The sequence below is a fragment of the Muntiacus reevesi genome, chromosome 3 (genome assembly GCF_963930625.1).
Source record: "Muntiacus reevesi chromosome 3, mMunRee1.1, whole genome shotgun sequence".
Taxonomy (NCBI): Eukaryota; Metazoa; Chordata; class Mammalia; order Artiodactyla; family Cervidae; genus Muntiacus; species Muntiacus reevesi.
Genome location: NC_089251.1, coordinates 13,778,954 through 13,795,413, shown reverse-complemented (window position 1 = coordinate 13,795,413; position 16,460 = coordinate 13,778,954). Strand labels below are relative to the sequence as shown.

Sequence of the window (16,460 nt, the reverse complement as noted above, 5' to 3'; positions counted from 1 at the left end):
TTTTCCATTATGGTTTATTACTGAATATGAATATAGATCCCTATGTTACACAGTTGTTTAGTTGCTCAGTCGTGTCCAACTCTTTGCGAGCCCATGGACTGTAGCCCACCAGGCTCCTCCGTCCATGGGATTGTCCAGGCGAGAATACCAGAGTGGGTTGCTGTTTCCTTCTCCAGGGGATCTTCCTGACCCAGGGGTTAAACCTGCATCTCCTGCTGTCTCCAGCGTCTCCTGCCTTGGCAGGTAGATTCTTTGCTACTAGCTGCACCTGATCCATAATCACATCTCTGAAGTTCCTTTGCCATTGTAGGTAACATATTCCTGGGTACTCGGATCAGGACATGGGCTCTTTGGGGGCCATGGGCACTCCCAAAGGCAGTACCCTCTAAGGACTACCTTTCTTCCTTCTCCCAAAGATGGATGGCCAAAGCTGGAACTGGAAAAAGCATGTAGGACCTGCCAATATATCAATACAGTATTTTGGTAAACTCATTGTTCATTTGGCTAACTGTTAATAGCAGATAAGAACAGTACAGTTGTGCTTCATTCACACACACACACACACACACACACACACACGCACAGTGGCATCTACTGGACTGCCGTATCTGAAGGATTCTAATAATCTGAGGGTTCCGTGATCTGCTGCCATGATGGCCTTACCTTTGTCTCTTCCTGCAGTTTATCCGGCCACTCCTGCAGTGGGAGAAGATGGGGGCTAGGGACACCAGTTCACTGGTAGCTCTAGGCTTCAGTTCAGTTCAGTTCAGTCGCTCAGTTGTATCCAACTCTTTGCGACCCCATGGACTGCAGCACACCAGGCCTCCCTGTCCATCACCAACTCCCAGAGGTTGCTCAAACTCATGTCCATTGAGTTGGTGATGCCATCCAACCATCTCACCCTCTGTCGTCCCCGTCTCTTCCTGCCTTCAATCTTTCTCAGCATCAGGGTCTTTTCCAATGAGTTAGTTCTTCGTATCAGGTGGCCAAAGTATTGGAGTTTCAGCTTCAGCATCAGTCCTTCCAATGAATTTTCAGGACTGATTTCCTTTAGGATGGGCTGGTTTGATCTCCTTGCAGTCCAAAGGACTCTCAAGTGTCTTCTACAGCACCACAATTCAAAAATATAAATTCTTCGGCACTCAGCTTTCTTTATAGTCCAACTCTCACACCCACACATGACTACTGGAAAAACCATCGCTTTGACTAGACAGACCTTTGTTGACCAAGTCTTTTTAATATGCTTTTTAATATGCTGTCTAGGTTGGTCATAGCTTTTCTTCCAGGGAGAAAGCATCTTTTAATTTCATGGCTTGGGGAACTTCATTTCCTCACCCACGAGTTTTTTTCTAAATCTGTTTTTTGGACTTTCCTGATCCACTTTCTCAACCTGGTCATTTGGTCTGCTATTGATTTTGATGTCATTTGTTTTGTTTTCTGATTTTTTTTCTTACTTCTTTTCCTTTTTTCTCTTCAGATGTGTTTAGAGGGTGCAGGTTGTACTGAGTCATTATACTATCTATTTCTATTTTAATCTAATATTTAGTTTTGGAAGGCTGAATTAATTCTTCATTTGGTAAATGATACTGCTGTAGCCCATCTCATTCTCCAAAGAGCATCTCTGACCAAGTTTTATGATACTGTTTATGATATTTTTCTATGTAAGTGCACACGCATACAAACAGACAGTAAAACAGCATATTAGTTTAATCACGTAGATGGCAAATGTATTTCAGTCTAAAGAGTCCATGGTAAACCTTTGCAGTGGTGTTTATACTTCTGTGCCTCTCGCCTCTAGATTGCTGACCACTCTCTCTACTCAGGTGACACTGGATATGAATACATTTCAGTAGTTAGTTTCTCGGGATGGAAAATCTCAGTTGTTTAGACAGATATGATTCCATGTATTTCAAGTAGGCTATTTATTAACTTTTTATTTTGAAAATTTTTCAGACGTATAGGCAATTGCAGAACCGGAACAGAGAGGCATCGTTTACCCGGTTTCCCTTGATAGTTACATCTCTTGTAAATGACACAATGCCCTTCAGCCGAAGACCTGCCAGGAACACACCTCCAGCCGCACAAGTTGGGTTTATTATTTATTGCGGTGATGGAACACACATGCTGCGGGGAACCGCAAGGCCTCTCAATCAGATTGTGGTAGAGAGAAACTACTCTGAGATTTAGGCTTTGATTGGATGAGCTGGGGGACGTCTAAAGGAAGTGGGGTTCACTCTCGATTGGGTGCTCTCAGAAAGCAGGGGCGAATCTGAGGTGGGGTTTCTCAGATCTTATCTCTAAGGAGAGGAAGCAGCACTGAGAAAAAGCTGTCATGGGTAAAGAAACAGCAGACGCTCGCTCGTTTTCACCAGGGTGGAGGGATGTTTAGTGTTTTGGGTGGCACGGTGACCAGGCTTTTGACGGTTGCTTAGACAAAATGATCAAGTGGCCTTGTTTTGCCTCATTTTATCGTGGTAGGCTTGTCTGAGCTTGGTATCCCGTGAGGTTGTTTATATGCGGAAGCAGAGTAATGTGACAGAGCTGTGAATGCCAGGTCAGCTTCTGAATGTCTGCCCTCTTGGCTTCTTTCTCTTTCATCTTTCGCGTGCGGTGGTCCTGTGCATGTGTATAACTCTGTACCATTTTAGCATATGCTCATTTGTGCAGTCCCCTTTGCAGTCAAGACACAAGTTATACCCGCCTACCTGCCCCCTAGCATCCCTCACCCCTGGAGCGGTGAGCAATGGAAGGGATGGACAACCCCCAATCTGTTTTGCATCTGTGTGACTTTACCACTTTGAAAATGCCATATATATGAGATCCTGCATCATGTGACCTTTTAAAAAATTTATTTATTTTTTAAATTGAAGGATTACAGAATTTTGTTGTTTTCTGTCAAACCTCAACATGAGTCACCCATAGGTATACATATATCCTCTATCACGTGACCTTTTGAGCTGGCTTGTTTGGCTTTTTTCAGCAAGCACGGCGCCTTAGAGAGCCATCCAAGTTGTTGTGGATTTCAGTAGTGCTGAGTAGTATTTTCTTTGCTGAGTAATATTCTGTGGCACATGTATTAGTTTCCCATTGCTGCTGTAACAGGTTAAAACTTGTTATAACAGCTTAAACAACAAAGATTTGTCATCTTACAGTTCTGTAGGTCAGAAGTCTGGCGTGAGCCTTGAGGGGTTAAATTCAGGTATTAGCAGACTGCGTTGCTTTCTGAAGGCTTTAGGGAAAACTCCATTTCATTGCCCATTCCTTGTTGGCAGAAGTCAGTTTCCTGTGGTTGTAGGACTGAGGTTCCTATTTTCTTGCTGGCTGTCAGCTGGGAAATGTTCCCAGTTTCTAAACAGAGGTTACCCATGTTTCTTGGTTCATGACCTACTTCTTCCATTATTCCTCTCAGGTTTAGAATCATTCCTGTCTCTTTTTTCATCATCGAATCCCTCAGACCTATCCTTCTGCCTTCCTCTTCCACTTTTAAGATTATCCCTGTGTGGATAATCCAGTATGCACGCCCATCTCCAAGTCCTTAACCTTAATCACATATGCAGAGTTCCTTTTATCATATCAAGTAACATATTCACAGGTTCGTGGACTTTGGGGGAACATTATTCTGATTCACACATTGTGGATGTACCAGTTTAACCATTCATCTACTGAAGCACATTTTATTTCCAGTTTTAGGCTATTACGTATAAAGCTGTTGTGAACATTCTTGTAGAAAAAAAAAGCATGAGTGGATTGTACTCTGCTTGCTGTTGCAACTTACTCTTTTCACTCAGCCTCATGTTTCTGAGCATGACTCATGCTGATCTTGTAGAACTGGGTCCTTTGCAGGAGCTCGTTGTGTTCCATGTGGACATTGTCCCTTGGAGTCCTACCCTGTTCCACTGAAGGACTGCAGTCATCCACTGGGGCATCCATTCCCCTGTCGGTGGACATTTAGGTTGCTTCCCACATTCTGCTCCCACAAACAGTGCAGTAGTAGACATCTCTGTATCAGATCTCCTTGGGCAAGGCTGAAGCATTTTTCTAGACTGTACATCTAGGAGTGGAATTTCTGGTCCCAGAGTATATAAGTATGTGTCAGTTTCAACCAGCTCTTTTCTAATTGCTCTCAAATTCTTTTCCTTCTACCAGCAGGGATGAAAGAGTTCCTTACAACCCTGTCAACATTTGGGGTCATCGTTTGTTTTTTTTCTTTTTTTTTTTTCATTTTTTGCCTCTCTGAAAACTGTGAAATGGCATCTGTTTGTGTTAATTTGCATTTTCCTGATCACTGTTGAGGTCCAGCACACACATACACCCCCACCCCACACCTTCTCTTTTTAGCGTGCTGTCTGCTTTTCTCCTGCTGTGAGTATTAGAGGTTGCTGCCTCGACCTGTTTTTAAACATTAAGGTCTGGGCAACCCAACAACTGAAATTTGGTGTCTTGTCTGAAATTACAGGATGTTCCTCAGGCCTCCGTGTTTCCATGGGAACAAGTAACAGTCATCCTTCATGATTAGGAGGTATCTATGGCAACCAAGCCAGCAGCATTTGAATGAAACCAATTTTATTTATTTATTTATTTTTTTGCAAACACATGAAGGTTAAAATGTGTTTCTCCAACTGTGGCTTCTAAGAGTAGGGAGGCAGCCTGGTCTGCTTGGTGAAATAGACTCTTTTGACCTCCTAGTGGAACGGGAATGCAGGATCAGCTGGTCTTGTGACCTAATTTTGTAGACTGGGAGTCCGAGAGGTCATGTGGAGGTCATACAGTGAGTCTGAGCCAAGGGAAAAAGTCTGAATCAATTCTCTGAGGTCTGGAGGGGGGCAGTGTGGATCTAGGAGGTCGACCAGTTCTTCCTTCCTGGGGTCTGTCCCTGAGGATGCCACCTTCATCCTGCAAGATGTTAGCAAACTCACCCAGTGTCTCCAACATCCTGCTTGTACTAGCTATGTTATTTAGAGGTGGGGGGCATGAGCCCAAGCCTCCTAATGTCTGCTTCGTTAAATTAGAAAGGACTTGCTATTCAGTCAAAGGCCAAAGTCAGCTGTGATTTTAAAGGCAGAGTTAAAACTCAGAGATCAGCTTTCTGCCTTCTTTGTCATTGTAAAATAAAGAGCAGGTTTTTTTTCTTTTTCTTTCTTCCTTTCTTTTTTTTTGGGGGGGGGTGGTGGTGGTAGGGAATAGAGGGAGTCACTGCTCTTACTCCCTGGCTGATTTGATCATAAGTCAGGAATTCAGGAATGGAAAGGGGCTAGCCTAGAGTCACACAGCAGAGTCAAGGTTAAATCCAGTCTCCTAGTCCCAGCCCCACGTTCCAGGCATCCTCAGCCTTTTCTGAGCCCCTAAGTGTAGGTTTGGTAGGGACAGTTTCAGCATATACTCTTGCTTCTTACCTGGAGAAACTTTAGAGGAAGTCATTTTTGCCTCTCAGAACCTCAGTTTATTCATCTGGAAAATGAAGCTTCCCAAATCTAAGTTGTTATGTGGGGATTATATTTGACTGGGTCTCAGTGGGGACAGTATTGCCCATAAGTGAACAAAAAAATGGATTCTTGGAAGGGGATGTGAAAAAAATCTCACTTTTTCTGTGTAAAGCCTAATATACATGTAGGCGTTATATGTATATAAAAAAGAAGCAAGAGAATTCCAGAAAATATCTGCCTCATAGACTACGCTAAATCCTTTGACTGTGCTTTGACTGTGTGCATCACAACAAACTGTGGAAAATTCTTAAAGAGATGGGAATACCAGACCACCTGACCTGCCTCCTGAGAAACCCGTATGCAAGTCAAGAAGCAACAGTTAGAACCAGACATGGAACAACAGACTATGCAGAATACATCATGTGAAATGCTGGGCTGGATGAAGCACAAGCTGGAGTCAAGTTTGCTGGAAGAAAATATCAATAACCTCAGATATGCAGATGACACCATGCTTATGGCTGAAAGCGAGTAACTAAAGAGCCTCTTGATGAAAGTGAAAGAAGAGAGTGAAAAAGTTGGCTTAAAACTCATTGTTCAAAAACTAAGATCATGGCATCTGATCCCATCACTTCATGGCAAACAGATGGGGAGACAATGGAAACAGTGACAGACTCTATTTTCCTGGGCTCCAAAATCACTGCAGATGGTGACTGCTGCCATGAAATTAAAAGACACTTAATCCTTGGAAGAAAAGCTATGACAAACCTAGATAGCGTATTAAGAAGCAGAGACGTTTCTTTGTCGACAGAGGTCTGTCTAGTCAAAGCTATAGTTTTTCCAGTAGTCATGTATGGATGTGAGAGTTGAACCGTAAAGAAGGCTGAGTACTGAAGAATTGAAGCTTTTCAGCTGTGGTGTTGGAAAAAAATTCTTGAGAGTTCCCTGGACTGCAAGGAGATCCAACCAGTCAATCCTAAAGGAAATCAGTCTTGAATATTCATTGGAAGGACTGATGCTGAAGCTGAAGCCCCAATCCTTTGGCCACCTGATGCGAAGAGCTGACTCATTGGAAAAGGCCCTGATGCTGGGAAAGATTGAAGGCAGGAGGAGAATGGGATGACAGAGGATGGGATAACCATCCTCTGGCATCACCTTCTCAATGGACATGAGTTTGAACAAGCTTTGGGAGATGATGAAAAACAGGGACGCATGGTATGCTGCAGTCCATGGGGTCGCAAAGAGTCAGACATGACAGAGAGCCTGAACAACAATACATGTAGGACAAAAAGGTACTTTTACTGTATATCTATGGTATTAGAATTTTGTTGAGGGAGAGACTCGGAAGTTAAAAAGACTCCTTAGCGGGAGTCTTAATGAATAAAAGGTAGAGAAACACTGGTCTGTACCCCTATAATCCATGTAGTTATTATTACTAACTGTGTTTGGAGCTTGTGTTGGCTGCTGGCTCAGAGTTGGGTGCTGTTTGGAGTGTCAGGTCAGGAGAGAGTATGGCCTGGCCCAGACACTGCCCCTATGGTTCAATGTGATCCCTGGTATCATCACAGTTTCCCATCTGTGTGTACAGGTGTCCCACCAGGTCCGTGGGTGGGGCCTGCTTCTCAGGCAGCTGAGATCCCGCCTGGTGGATCCATGGGTGTCCAGCAGAAGCAGATGGTGCTTATACTCGGATGATTTGAGGTGTGGGCAGGTGTGGGGAACCATGGAGAGGAGTGCAGGACCCCAGAGCTAGTAGCAGCTGGGGCTGGAAGGAGGGGAGGAGAGCGTGGTTACTGAGAGGTGAGAACCCAGGAGACGAGATCATCCTGATGGTAGTCTGGATCTTCGGTGGTGGGAGGTAGCCAGTCCAGGTGACCCCCCTTCCTTCCCTGATCTCCCACCAGGGCTCCCCACTGGCCAATCCCCATGGTAACCAGGGGCTTCCCTGCTGGTTCAGCAGGGAAATAATCTGCCTGCATGCAGGAAATGAAGGAGATTTGGGTTCAATCCCTGTGACAGGAAGATCCCCTAGAGGAGGGCATGGCAACCCACTCCAGTATTCTTGCCTGGAGAATTCCGTGGACAGAGGAGCCTGGAGGGCTATATGAGGTTGCAAAGAGTCAGACATGACTGAAGTGACCGAGCATGCACACACACGTGGAAGCCAGAGAGCCCAGACCTGGGTTGCTGTGGTCTGCATGGGTCAGCTCCCTGGAGCAGAGGTGGGGTGAAAGATGCAGAATGGAACTAGGGTCAAGCAGAAGCTGCCCAGAAAGATACCCATGTTCCTTGTCCTCTGGAGTGCCGGAGAGGGCGTGGATGCCCGCCTGTCCTGCCCTGCAGCCCTTTCTCCTCACTGGGTTTCTACCTTCTGATGTAGATGGAGTACAGCCTGGGCTTTATTTGCTTAGCTTTGGGTTTATTGGAGCAAAAATCAATTTGACTTGTGCAGTGCCAAGCTGGAAGTGGTTAGAAATGCTCCCAAGGCATCTGAATTAAAGTTTATGGCTACTTTGGGAGCACCCATGAGGACCTTTGCTGTCTGTTTACTGTGTTAGGAGCCAGTGGGTAAGTTCCCTTCCTCTGGTCTCAGCTTTCTCATCTGTAAAATGGGTGGTTGGACCAAGCAACCTCTGGGCGCCTCCTAGCTCAGACCCAACAGATAAGGATGGTGTTCTGCAGAGGTTGTGGGGATATCAGGCTTGATCTTGGAGAAGAGGCAGCCCCGCCAGTGCCTTATGAGGGCTCGCCTGCCTGGGAAGGAGCATTAGAAACTGTGGTCAGGTGTATGTGTGTGTGTCAGGGAGAGAGGGTACATCCTGAAAGGCTTCTGGAGGTCGAGAGCAGTGCCTCACATGTGGTTAGTCATGGAGGACCCCCAGGCAGAGGTGGCAGGAGGTGCTAGGGATGAGGGGAGAGAGAAGGCAGACTGGGCGCGGGGGTGCAGGAAGAGATTTCCTGGGGAAATCTACAGAGAGACGGGATCTTTCCTAGAGTGTGACTAGCAGACACGTGGAGGGGGCGGAGGTGAGTGAGGAAGGGAGGTTCTAAGTAGGAAGCCCCATGGGAAGCAGAGAGGTCCTAAAAAATGGCAGCCACCGATCTGGAGCAGAAGCTTCTCTAGCAGAGGGGCCCCAGGCCTGCCTGCTGGGCGGTGGAGCCTGAACCCATCCCTGTGGGTGGCCCACTTCCTCCAGTCCCAAATGGCTTGGCAGGCTTGCCCACCGGCCAGGGCTCAGCCCTGTCCCGCCCTAATGGGGAGTGGGTTTGGCTCTGTCCTTCCACACTTCTGAGGGCCCCTGTCCGAGCTGGCTGCACAGGGAGACTGAACCGGAAGGTGTAATACGGCCCCCGATAGCCCGATCAGCCTCATAGAAAAGCCTACCCACTAGTCTGTCCTGTGTGTGCACGTCCACACGTGCACATATACTGGGGATGGGCCTGAGCGGGTATGTGTTGGAGTGTCTATGTGGATGTCAGCGTGGGTGTGCGCCTCTGACTCTGCACCCGGTGTGTTCCCAGGGACCAGGGAAATCTCCACCCTGTCCTTTTTCTTCTGAGTCAACAGGTCTTTCCCAGGCACTCCCCACGCACCAGACTCCAGGCAGGGTGCTGGGGGTGTGGGGATGCACCCAGCTTAGGCGTGGGCATCAGGAGTTCCACCAGCAAGCAGAGGACTCACATGCGCGCGTGCACACACACACACACACACGCACACACACACACACACACGCTGTGTGCAGTGACAGCATTGATAGGCTGCCCCAGGCTGGCTGTTGCTATAGGAGCCATAAGGGCTCCTATAAGAGCTGGGGGCGGAGGAGGTTACCGGGTTTCCTCCAGGGCATACTGAATGGGACAGGCTGGGAGGAACAGAAAGGGGGCTTCTGTGGGGGCCACAGCTGGAGCATGGAAAAGAGATGGCCAGTGCCAAGCCTGGTTGGGGGAACTGGAGCGGGTGAAGTAGCCAGGTGGACTGACCTGGTTGTTGAAAGAGGCATGCTGAGGCTGAGGCTCCAAGTGTTGAATGAGCTGTCACCGTTTAAAAATCAGAACGCTGCTGCTGCTGCTGCTGCTAAGTCGCTTCAGTCATGCCTGACTCTGTGCGACCCCATGGACTGCAGCCTACCAGGCTCCTCCGTCCAGGGGATTTTCCAGGCAAGAGTACTGGAGTGGGTTGCCATTGCCTTCTGCGAAAATCAGAATATTTCCTATTAAAGTAAAAAACCAGATTTCTACGTCCTCTTGAATCTTGGGAAGCTTTGGCTGCACTGGGCCCCCCCATTGCTATGTCAAAATCACCAGCTGGAGCTGAGCAGCTGGCCACTATCCTTGACCTTGCTGCCTGCCTGGCCCTCACACTCCTCTCAAGTTTAAAGCCTCAAGAAGAGAAGGTCCCTATTGGAAGCCAGAGATCAGAGTCTCATGTTTGAAGGAATTGCTTGTATACCTCCAGCAACAGGGAGCTCATTATCACATATCACAAGATGTGTGTCTTGAAGTGGGAGTTTTAGGAGAGCTTTTCTTTTTTTTAAATCATAGTACATATATAGGAAAGATATACATGAAATTTGCCATTTTAGTCATTTTTAAATGAAGAGCTCAGTGGTATTAAGTATGTTTACAACATCGCGCCACCATCACCATTGTCCATTTCTAAATGTTTCCCGTTACTGCAAAGAGAAACTGTACCATTAAGCAACAAATTCCCGTGCCCCCTCACCCCCAGCCCCTGGTAACCTCTAATCTACTTTGCTTCTCTAAGAATTTGCCTATTTTGGGTATTTTATACAAGTGGGATTTCACAATATTTGTCCCTTTGTGTCTGGTTTATGTCAGTCAGCTTGTTTTCAAGGTTCATCCAGGTTGCAACATGGATCAGAACTTTCATGCTTTTAATAATGGAATTACCTTCCATTTATGGAGCGACCACACTGTGTTTATCCTTTCATCTGTTGAGGGACCCTTGGGTTTTTTCTACCTTTTTGGCTATTGTGAATAATGCTGCTATGGACATTTTCATAGAAGTATTTGTCTATGTCCCTGTTTTCAGTTCTTTGGGGTATATACCTAGGAGTGGAATTGCTGGATCACATAGTCACTCTGTCTTTAACGCGTTGGGGAATCGCTAAACTGTTTTCCACAATGGCTGGACCATTTTATGGGGACCAGCTGTGTGTTGTCCCAGCCTGGTCAGGAACGACAGCAAGGCTTGACTTGTTCAGTTGCTAAGTCCTGTCCGACACTTTGCAGCCCCATGGACTGTAGACCGCCAGGCTCCTCCGTCCTCCACTATCTCCCAGTTTGCTCAAATTCATGTCCATTGAGTGGGTGATGCCATCCAACTGGGTGGCTTCCATTGTCCGTGCTTAACCACCCCCCCCTCTCTCTCTGTTGGCAGAGTCGCCCCAAGAAAGGCCGGGCTCCCGGCGCAGCCTGCCTGGCAGCCTCTCGGAGAAGAGCCCCAGCATGGAGCCCTCGGCTGCTACGCCGTTCCGGGTCACGGTAACTATCCCTGCGTCACCATCGCCACCTGGCCCGGGGGCTGCTCTGCGACCCCGCGGCCCCCCTTCCTGGAGCCTCACGGACCTGGGAGAGCATCCAGCCTCCCTTGCTCTAGGTATCCGTTCACTCAGCTGCTCCCCTCTCTGTGGCTCAACCCCGCCCCCCGGAGGCCACATGGGGGGCCCGTCCTCGAGGGAGGGGGCAGGCGGAGGACTGAACGCCCTGCAGGCTGCTGGACCCAGAGCCGAGCTGGTGTGGGATGAGAAAGGCTAAAGTTAGGTCCATAAGCGCACCCTCACGTGTGCGTGCACACACCACGCTTCCTTAGGATGGATCCCTTTTATTTCCATATTTTAATCTCTCTCATATAACAGTCTGTGGTGTGTCATAATTTAATTGCTATTTTTTTTCTTGCTTGCTGGTGCATAAAACAATGCTGCACCTTACAGTCGATGATGTCTCAGAATCGACAAAGAATAGTATATATACAGCTTAGCTATTGATTAGAGTCGTCCCCCCAGTCCACTCTTCTTTCAGACCTGAAGGACTTTATGGAAACAGAACCCAGTGACCTGTAACTTCTGACCCTCCGTGTCCCGTGTCCCAGCCACCCTTCCACACACCTGCAGTTTTACGTCCCTTTACTGCCCTGTTTCAGCACGTTAACTCGTGCCCCTCTGTCCATGTGCCAGCCGCTGGAGAAGTAGACAAGTTCTCTTCCCCAGGGAGCTCAGTCTATGGGGGAGATGGATGTTTGACTCATTTGTTCATCCACCCATTCATTCGCCCATCTTGACGGCATGCTTGCTGTGTGCCAGGTACCATTCTTGACACTGGGGCCGAGTGGGAGGAGCTGGCCACGACAGCACCAGGTGGATAAAGCCTTATGAACTGACATTCTTGTGTTGGAGCTGTGTGCTGTGAAAGAGAAAAGTAGACTGCTATGAGAGGGAAAACTAGGAGGGCTTCCTTGAGGTGGTGTGGCTGGCAAGTTATAGTTGAGCTGAAGTCCAAGGAATGAGGAGCCAGTACTCTGGGGATCAGGGGAAAGGAGGGTTTGATGGAGGGAACAGAGAGGTCACAGGCCTGGCTGTCACTGTATGGTGTGATATGGGGTTTCAGGTGAGGTGGGAGTGGATATCCCCTGGGAACTGACTTTTGACCTGACTCTTGAAGGGTCTTTGGAAATTGAGTAGGCAGGGACAGTGAGAGAAGGAGTTCCAGGTAGGAAGGGCAGCAGTTGCAAAGGCACAGAGGGGCATGCTAGAAATTGATGTGTTTATGCAATGGTGAAATGCTTGCTGGGACTGGAGTTGAGGGGTCCAGAGGTCAGGGTAGGAGGTAAGGCTGGACCAGGTCTGGGTGGAGTGGAGCCTCAAGTCCCCGGCTAAAGGGATAGGACTTTCCTCAGAGCCACCGATTCTTCCACCTCTCTTTGTGTCATAAAAATGCTCTCAAAATAGATTCTTGGACCCTGTCAAGATTTCAGTATAGTGGGCCAGGGGTGGGGCCTGGATATCTGCCTTTTTAACAAGCTGATACGAAAGGCAGTTCTGAGCCCCAGGCTCTGGGTCAGATCAGCCTCAGAGGAGAGGGACACCTGTGTGAGAAAGGATTCCAGGTTACCTCCCTGGGTGACCAGGGCCCTTGGGAGATGGTGTCCAGCTGTGCGGAGGACAGGAGGCTGGGACCTGGGAGACCCTGATCGAATCAGCTGGAGCAGGCTGAGACCTGCTTTCTCCAGACCCCAAGGGCCACGGCCGCCAGGGCTGAGCCTTGGGGATGCCGTAGGGAATGGTGACTAATCATCATGTCTCCCCTGCACTATGTTCATCTCTTTTTATCAGTGAGACAACCCTGAAGCTGATACTTCGATCACCCCATTTTATAGATGAGAAAACTGAGGCTCAGAGAAGTGAAGTCCAAGTGCTCAAAATGTTGGAGCCAAGATTTGGACCCGGGTCTCCCTGACCCCAGTGCCCACGCGTGCACTCCTCTGGCTGGACTGGAACCAGAGAAGGAATACCCTTCCTCCACACCCTTCCAGAACCCCCTCAGCATCACTTTTTACCTGCTTCCCTTTCTTGTGCTACGTCATCACACCTCTTGTAGGTGTATCATCACACCTTGAAGTTGCTGTAATTTGCAGCTCTTTAATTGCCAGCTAGGCTTGGCTTCTTTTCCTGTCGTGGCATCTTCACTGTGTTTCCTGGTGTGGAAAACTCCTGTGGCTCAGAGCCAGAGCCAGCGCCAGCCTTCTGAGCCACTGGGCCCCCAGACTCTTCGTCCCGCGAGATTAGGGTCTGCGGGATGGAACGTGTGTTCTGCTGTCACTTCAGCCACTTCTCACAGCACCCCTGAGGGGAGGGGCCATTAGTGTCTGCCTGTGACGGACGAGGGGACTGAGGCTCAGAGAGGTGAAGTCACTTGCCTGGTATCACAGCTGCTGTGTGACAGAGCCAGGCACGGATACCAGGACTGCCGGGCATATGCTGTTTGCGTCCTTTCCCTCGGCGCCTTGGTCCTTTTCTGTGAGAAGCAGTTAGAGAAAGGGGCGTGAGTCAAGTTTCTATCCTGGGCTGGTGCTAAGGGGCGTGAGTCAAGTTTCTATCCTGGGCTGGTGCTTGGAGCTGAGAGGGTTTGACTAGGAAGCTTGGAGGTGGGGATCTGAGTTCAAATTCCAGCTCTTGCATGACCCGTGTGACCTCGTTAGTCACTCATCCTTTCTGAGCCACGTGTCCTCATCAGTAAAGTGTGGAATGACTGCTCTTTCTTGAAGGACTTACTGGACCTTCGTGTGTGCACGTCAGCCCAGGTCCGACCCATGGTAGGTGGTTAACCCCTGTGCGTGCGTGCGTGTGTGTGCGTGTGTGTGTGTGTGTGACTTCAGTCATGTCCGACTCTTTGCGACCCCATGGATTATAACCCACCAGGCTCCCCTGTTCATGGGATTCTCCAGGCAAGAATACTGGATTGAGTTGCCGTGCCCTCCTCCAGGGGATCTTCCCAACCCAGGGATAGAACCCACGTATCTTGCATCTCCTGCATTGGCAGGTGGGTTCTTTACCGCTAGTACCAACTGAGAGGTCCATAGTAATGATGGTGGTGGTGGTTTAGTTGTGAAGTTGTGTCCAACTCTTTGCGTCCCCCATGGACTATAGCCCACCAGGCTCCTCTGTCCATGGGATTTCCCAGGCAGGTTTACTGAAGTGGCTTGCCGTTTCCTTCTCCAAGGGATCTTCTCGACCCAGGGGTCGGACCTGGGTCTCCTGCATTGCAGGTGGATTCCTTACTGATGGAGCACCTACAAGCTGAATTGTGTTTCCTCTTTGGGCTCCAGAACAGTGAAGATCTGCGGAGGGTCGGGGCAGAGGATGGGTTGCCTTGGGGAAGGTCAGAGGTGCGCCTGGCCTGGGCCTTAGAGACGGACTTGACATGACCCTGTGCAAGACTGGAAGCACACCCTCTCCCCTGCAGCCTGAACGCGCCCCACCTGCTCCCACGGCCACATCCTTGTGCTCGCTGGCTGCTGCTCTGTGTAGCCCCCCAGGGAACCTGGGGAACACGGTTTTGCCTGGAGGAGGCAGGGGAGATGCCACAGGATGTACTTGAATAACTGTCACCTTCGCTGCCATTTCAAACCCGGGTGATGAGATGTCACCACGTCTCACAGCAGTGCCCTTTGGCGGTGATGCAGTTTAATGGTGAACCCATGTCGGGATCTAGAGGCCTCATTCTATCTACCTCCTCTGTGCCAGCTGAGGCCGGGGAGGGGCTGGACTTGACCTGGGCACCACTCAGCTGGGAGTGCTCCTGAGTCTGGGCTGTTTGCACCCCACATGCTGGCCCTCACCCCTTTTGTGAGTCAGCCTCGGACCGCAGTCACCCCACAGGGCACCAGGGACCCAGTGTTGTTCCTATGTCTCTTGGAGATCATGTGACCCTGGGAGAGCCTCAGTTTACTCTTCTATAAAATAGGGGGAGTGGATTTTGTAGCTCGGGCATACAAAAGGTGATTAAATGTTTTCATGCACTAAGGGAATGAGCCGTAAAGTCAGCAGACCTGGGGCCGAGTCTCATGCCAGCATTGTGACTTGGGCAAGATATGGAACCCTTTGCCCCGCTGGTACGACTTCCTTCTACCTACACGTGGAGTTGGGGGCGGGGGTGCGGTTTCCCAGGGTCACTCAGTGCCAGCAGGCCATCCAGCCAGGACCCTGAGAGCTCTGTGGGGCCCGGGATGCGGGCAGGATGGGGAAGGAGCTGGGAACGGGGGACCAAAGGGACCTCCTGCCCATCACTGGCCTCCAGTTCTTGGGCTCCAAAGAGATGGCGAGGCTGAGTTCAAGCGCCGCTCTGTCTTCTCAGCAGTGAATCCTGGAAACGAGAGCGAGTCGGGTCCACAAGTCATAAGCTATGGACCCCCGCCCTGAAGCCCAAGGACCCTTATCAGCAGCAGGCTGTCCCCTCTCACCGGCCACCCCATGTGTGAGGAATTCGTGGTGTGATTAGGGGTAAGGAGATGGTGACTATTACCGGTCTCCACCTGTGTCCCTTCAGCCCACCGCCCTGGGCAGACCCAACCTCCCTCTGGTGTGGGCTGGGTCCTCCCTCCCTCCTTCCTCTGCCCCCATCCCTCCCACCGACCTTGAGGAGAGCTGGCAGGGCCCGGGTGTGGGAGGTGGCAGAGGCTCTGGGAAACTTGACAGCCAATTGATTCCTCCTCGGGAAGTTGAAAGTGAAGAGTCGTGTTTGAAGGTTTAGCTGAAATTAGGTCTCAGGGCTATTTTTTGCGAGTTGGAGAAGGAGAAGTGTCAGGGAGGGGAAGGCCCAGGGGGCTGGCGGAAGCTGCAGATAAACTCAGTACCAGTTGATTGCAGATGCTTCAAGATGCGGGTCTTGGTTCCTTTCAACCACCTACTTTTACTGGATGCTCAAGTGTGTGCACCCTAGGTGGTCCTAAAGCTATGATGCTGGTGTGCCTGGGATGCTGTGAGAACCCAGAACAAGGGGCAGTTACCTCTTGTTGGCGAGGGTAGGGAAGAATTTCTCGAGGAGGGATCTGTGGGGCTGGGCTTTGAGGGATCTATAGGAGTTTGTCGGGAGCAAGAGGAGAAGAGTATTCCAGTTAGAGTGGGATCTAACTAAATAGGAACAAGCCAAAGGCTCTGTGTGATTAGATGATGTTGAATGAGTTGCAAACATGACAGAGAGGAGCCTGGAGAGAAAAGTGGGTGGGTAAGGGCTTTGGACTTTCCCCTACAGACACAGGAGTCAGAGGGGATGGTGAGTGAGAGTGGATAGGGCTGGAGACCTCTGGGATGTGGATCTGAGGTTTCCTCACCTGCTCACCCCTCTTACCAAGGTTTCTCCAAATCGTCCCCACATTTCAGCTGTCTTTCTTTCTCATATACAGAGAAACAGGTACAGGACCACAAACATGCAGGACTGTGCGTGATCCCCCTTAACACCATGGTGGAAAGGCTGTTGGAAATTATCTGATCCAACCCTTCCTTCTACAGAGCAGGGCCTGAG

General features: G+C 49.6%; 1 protein-coding gene across 7 annotated transcripts in view; it reads left to right on the top strand.

Moving 5' to 3' along the window:
- Positions 1 to 16,460, top strand: part of DAB2IP (DAB2 interacting protein) — a 209,778-nt gene that overhangs the window by 89,677 nt on the left and 103,641 nt on the right. For 6 of the 7 annotated variants that reach the window (XM_065928531.1, XM_065928528.1, XM_065928536.1 and 3 more), the window contains exon 2: positions 10,822 to 10,925. In XM_065928531.1, coding sequence (XP_065784603.1) covers positions 10,822 to 10,925 — 104 coding nt within the window. Of the gene's footprint in view, positions 1 to 10,821; positions 11,041 to 16,460 lie in introns of those variants that run through there. The other variant, XM_065928534.1, reaches the window with a different exon arrangement.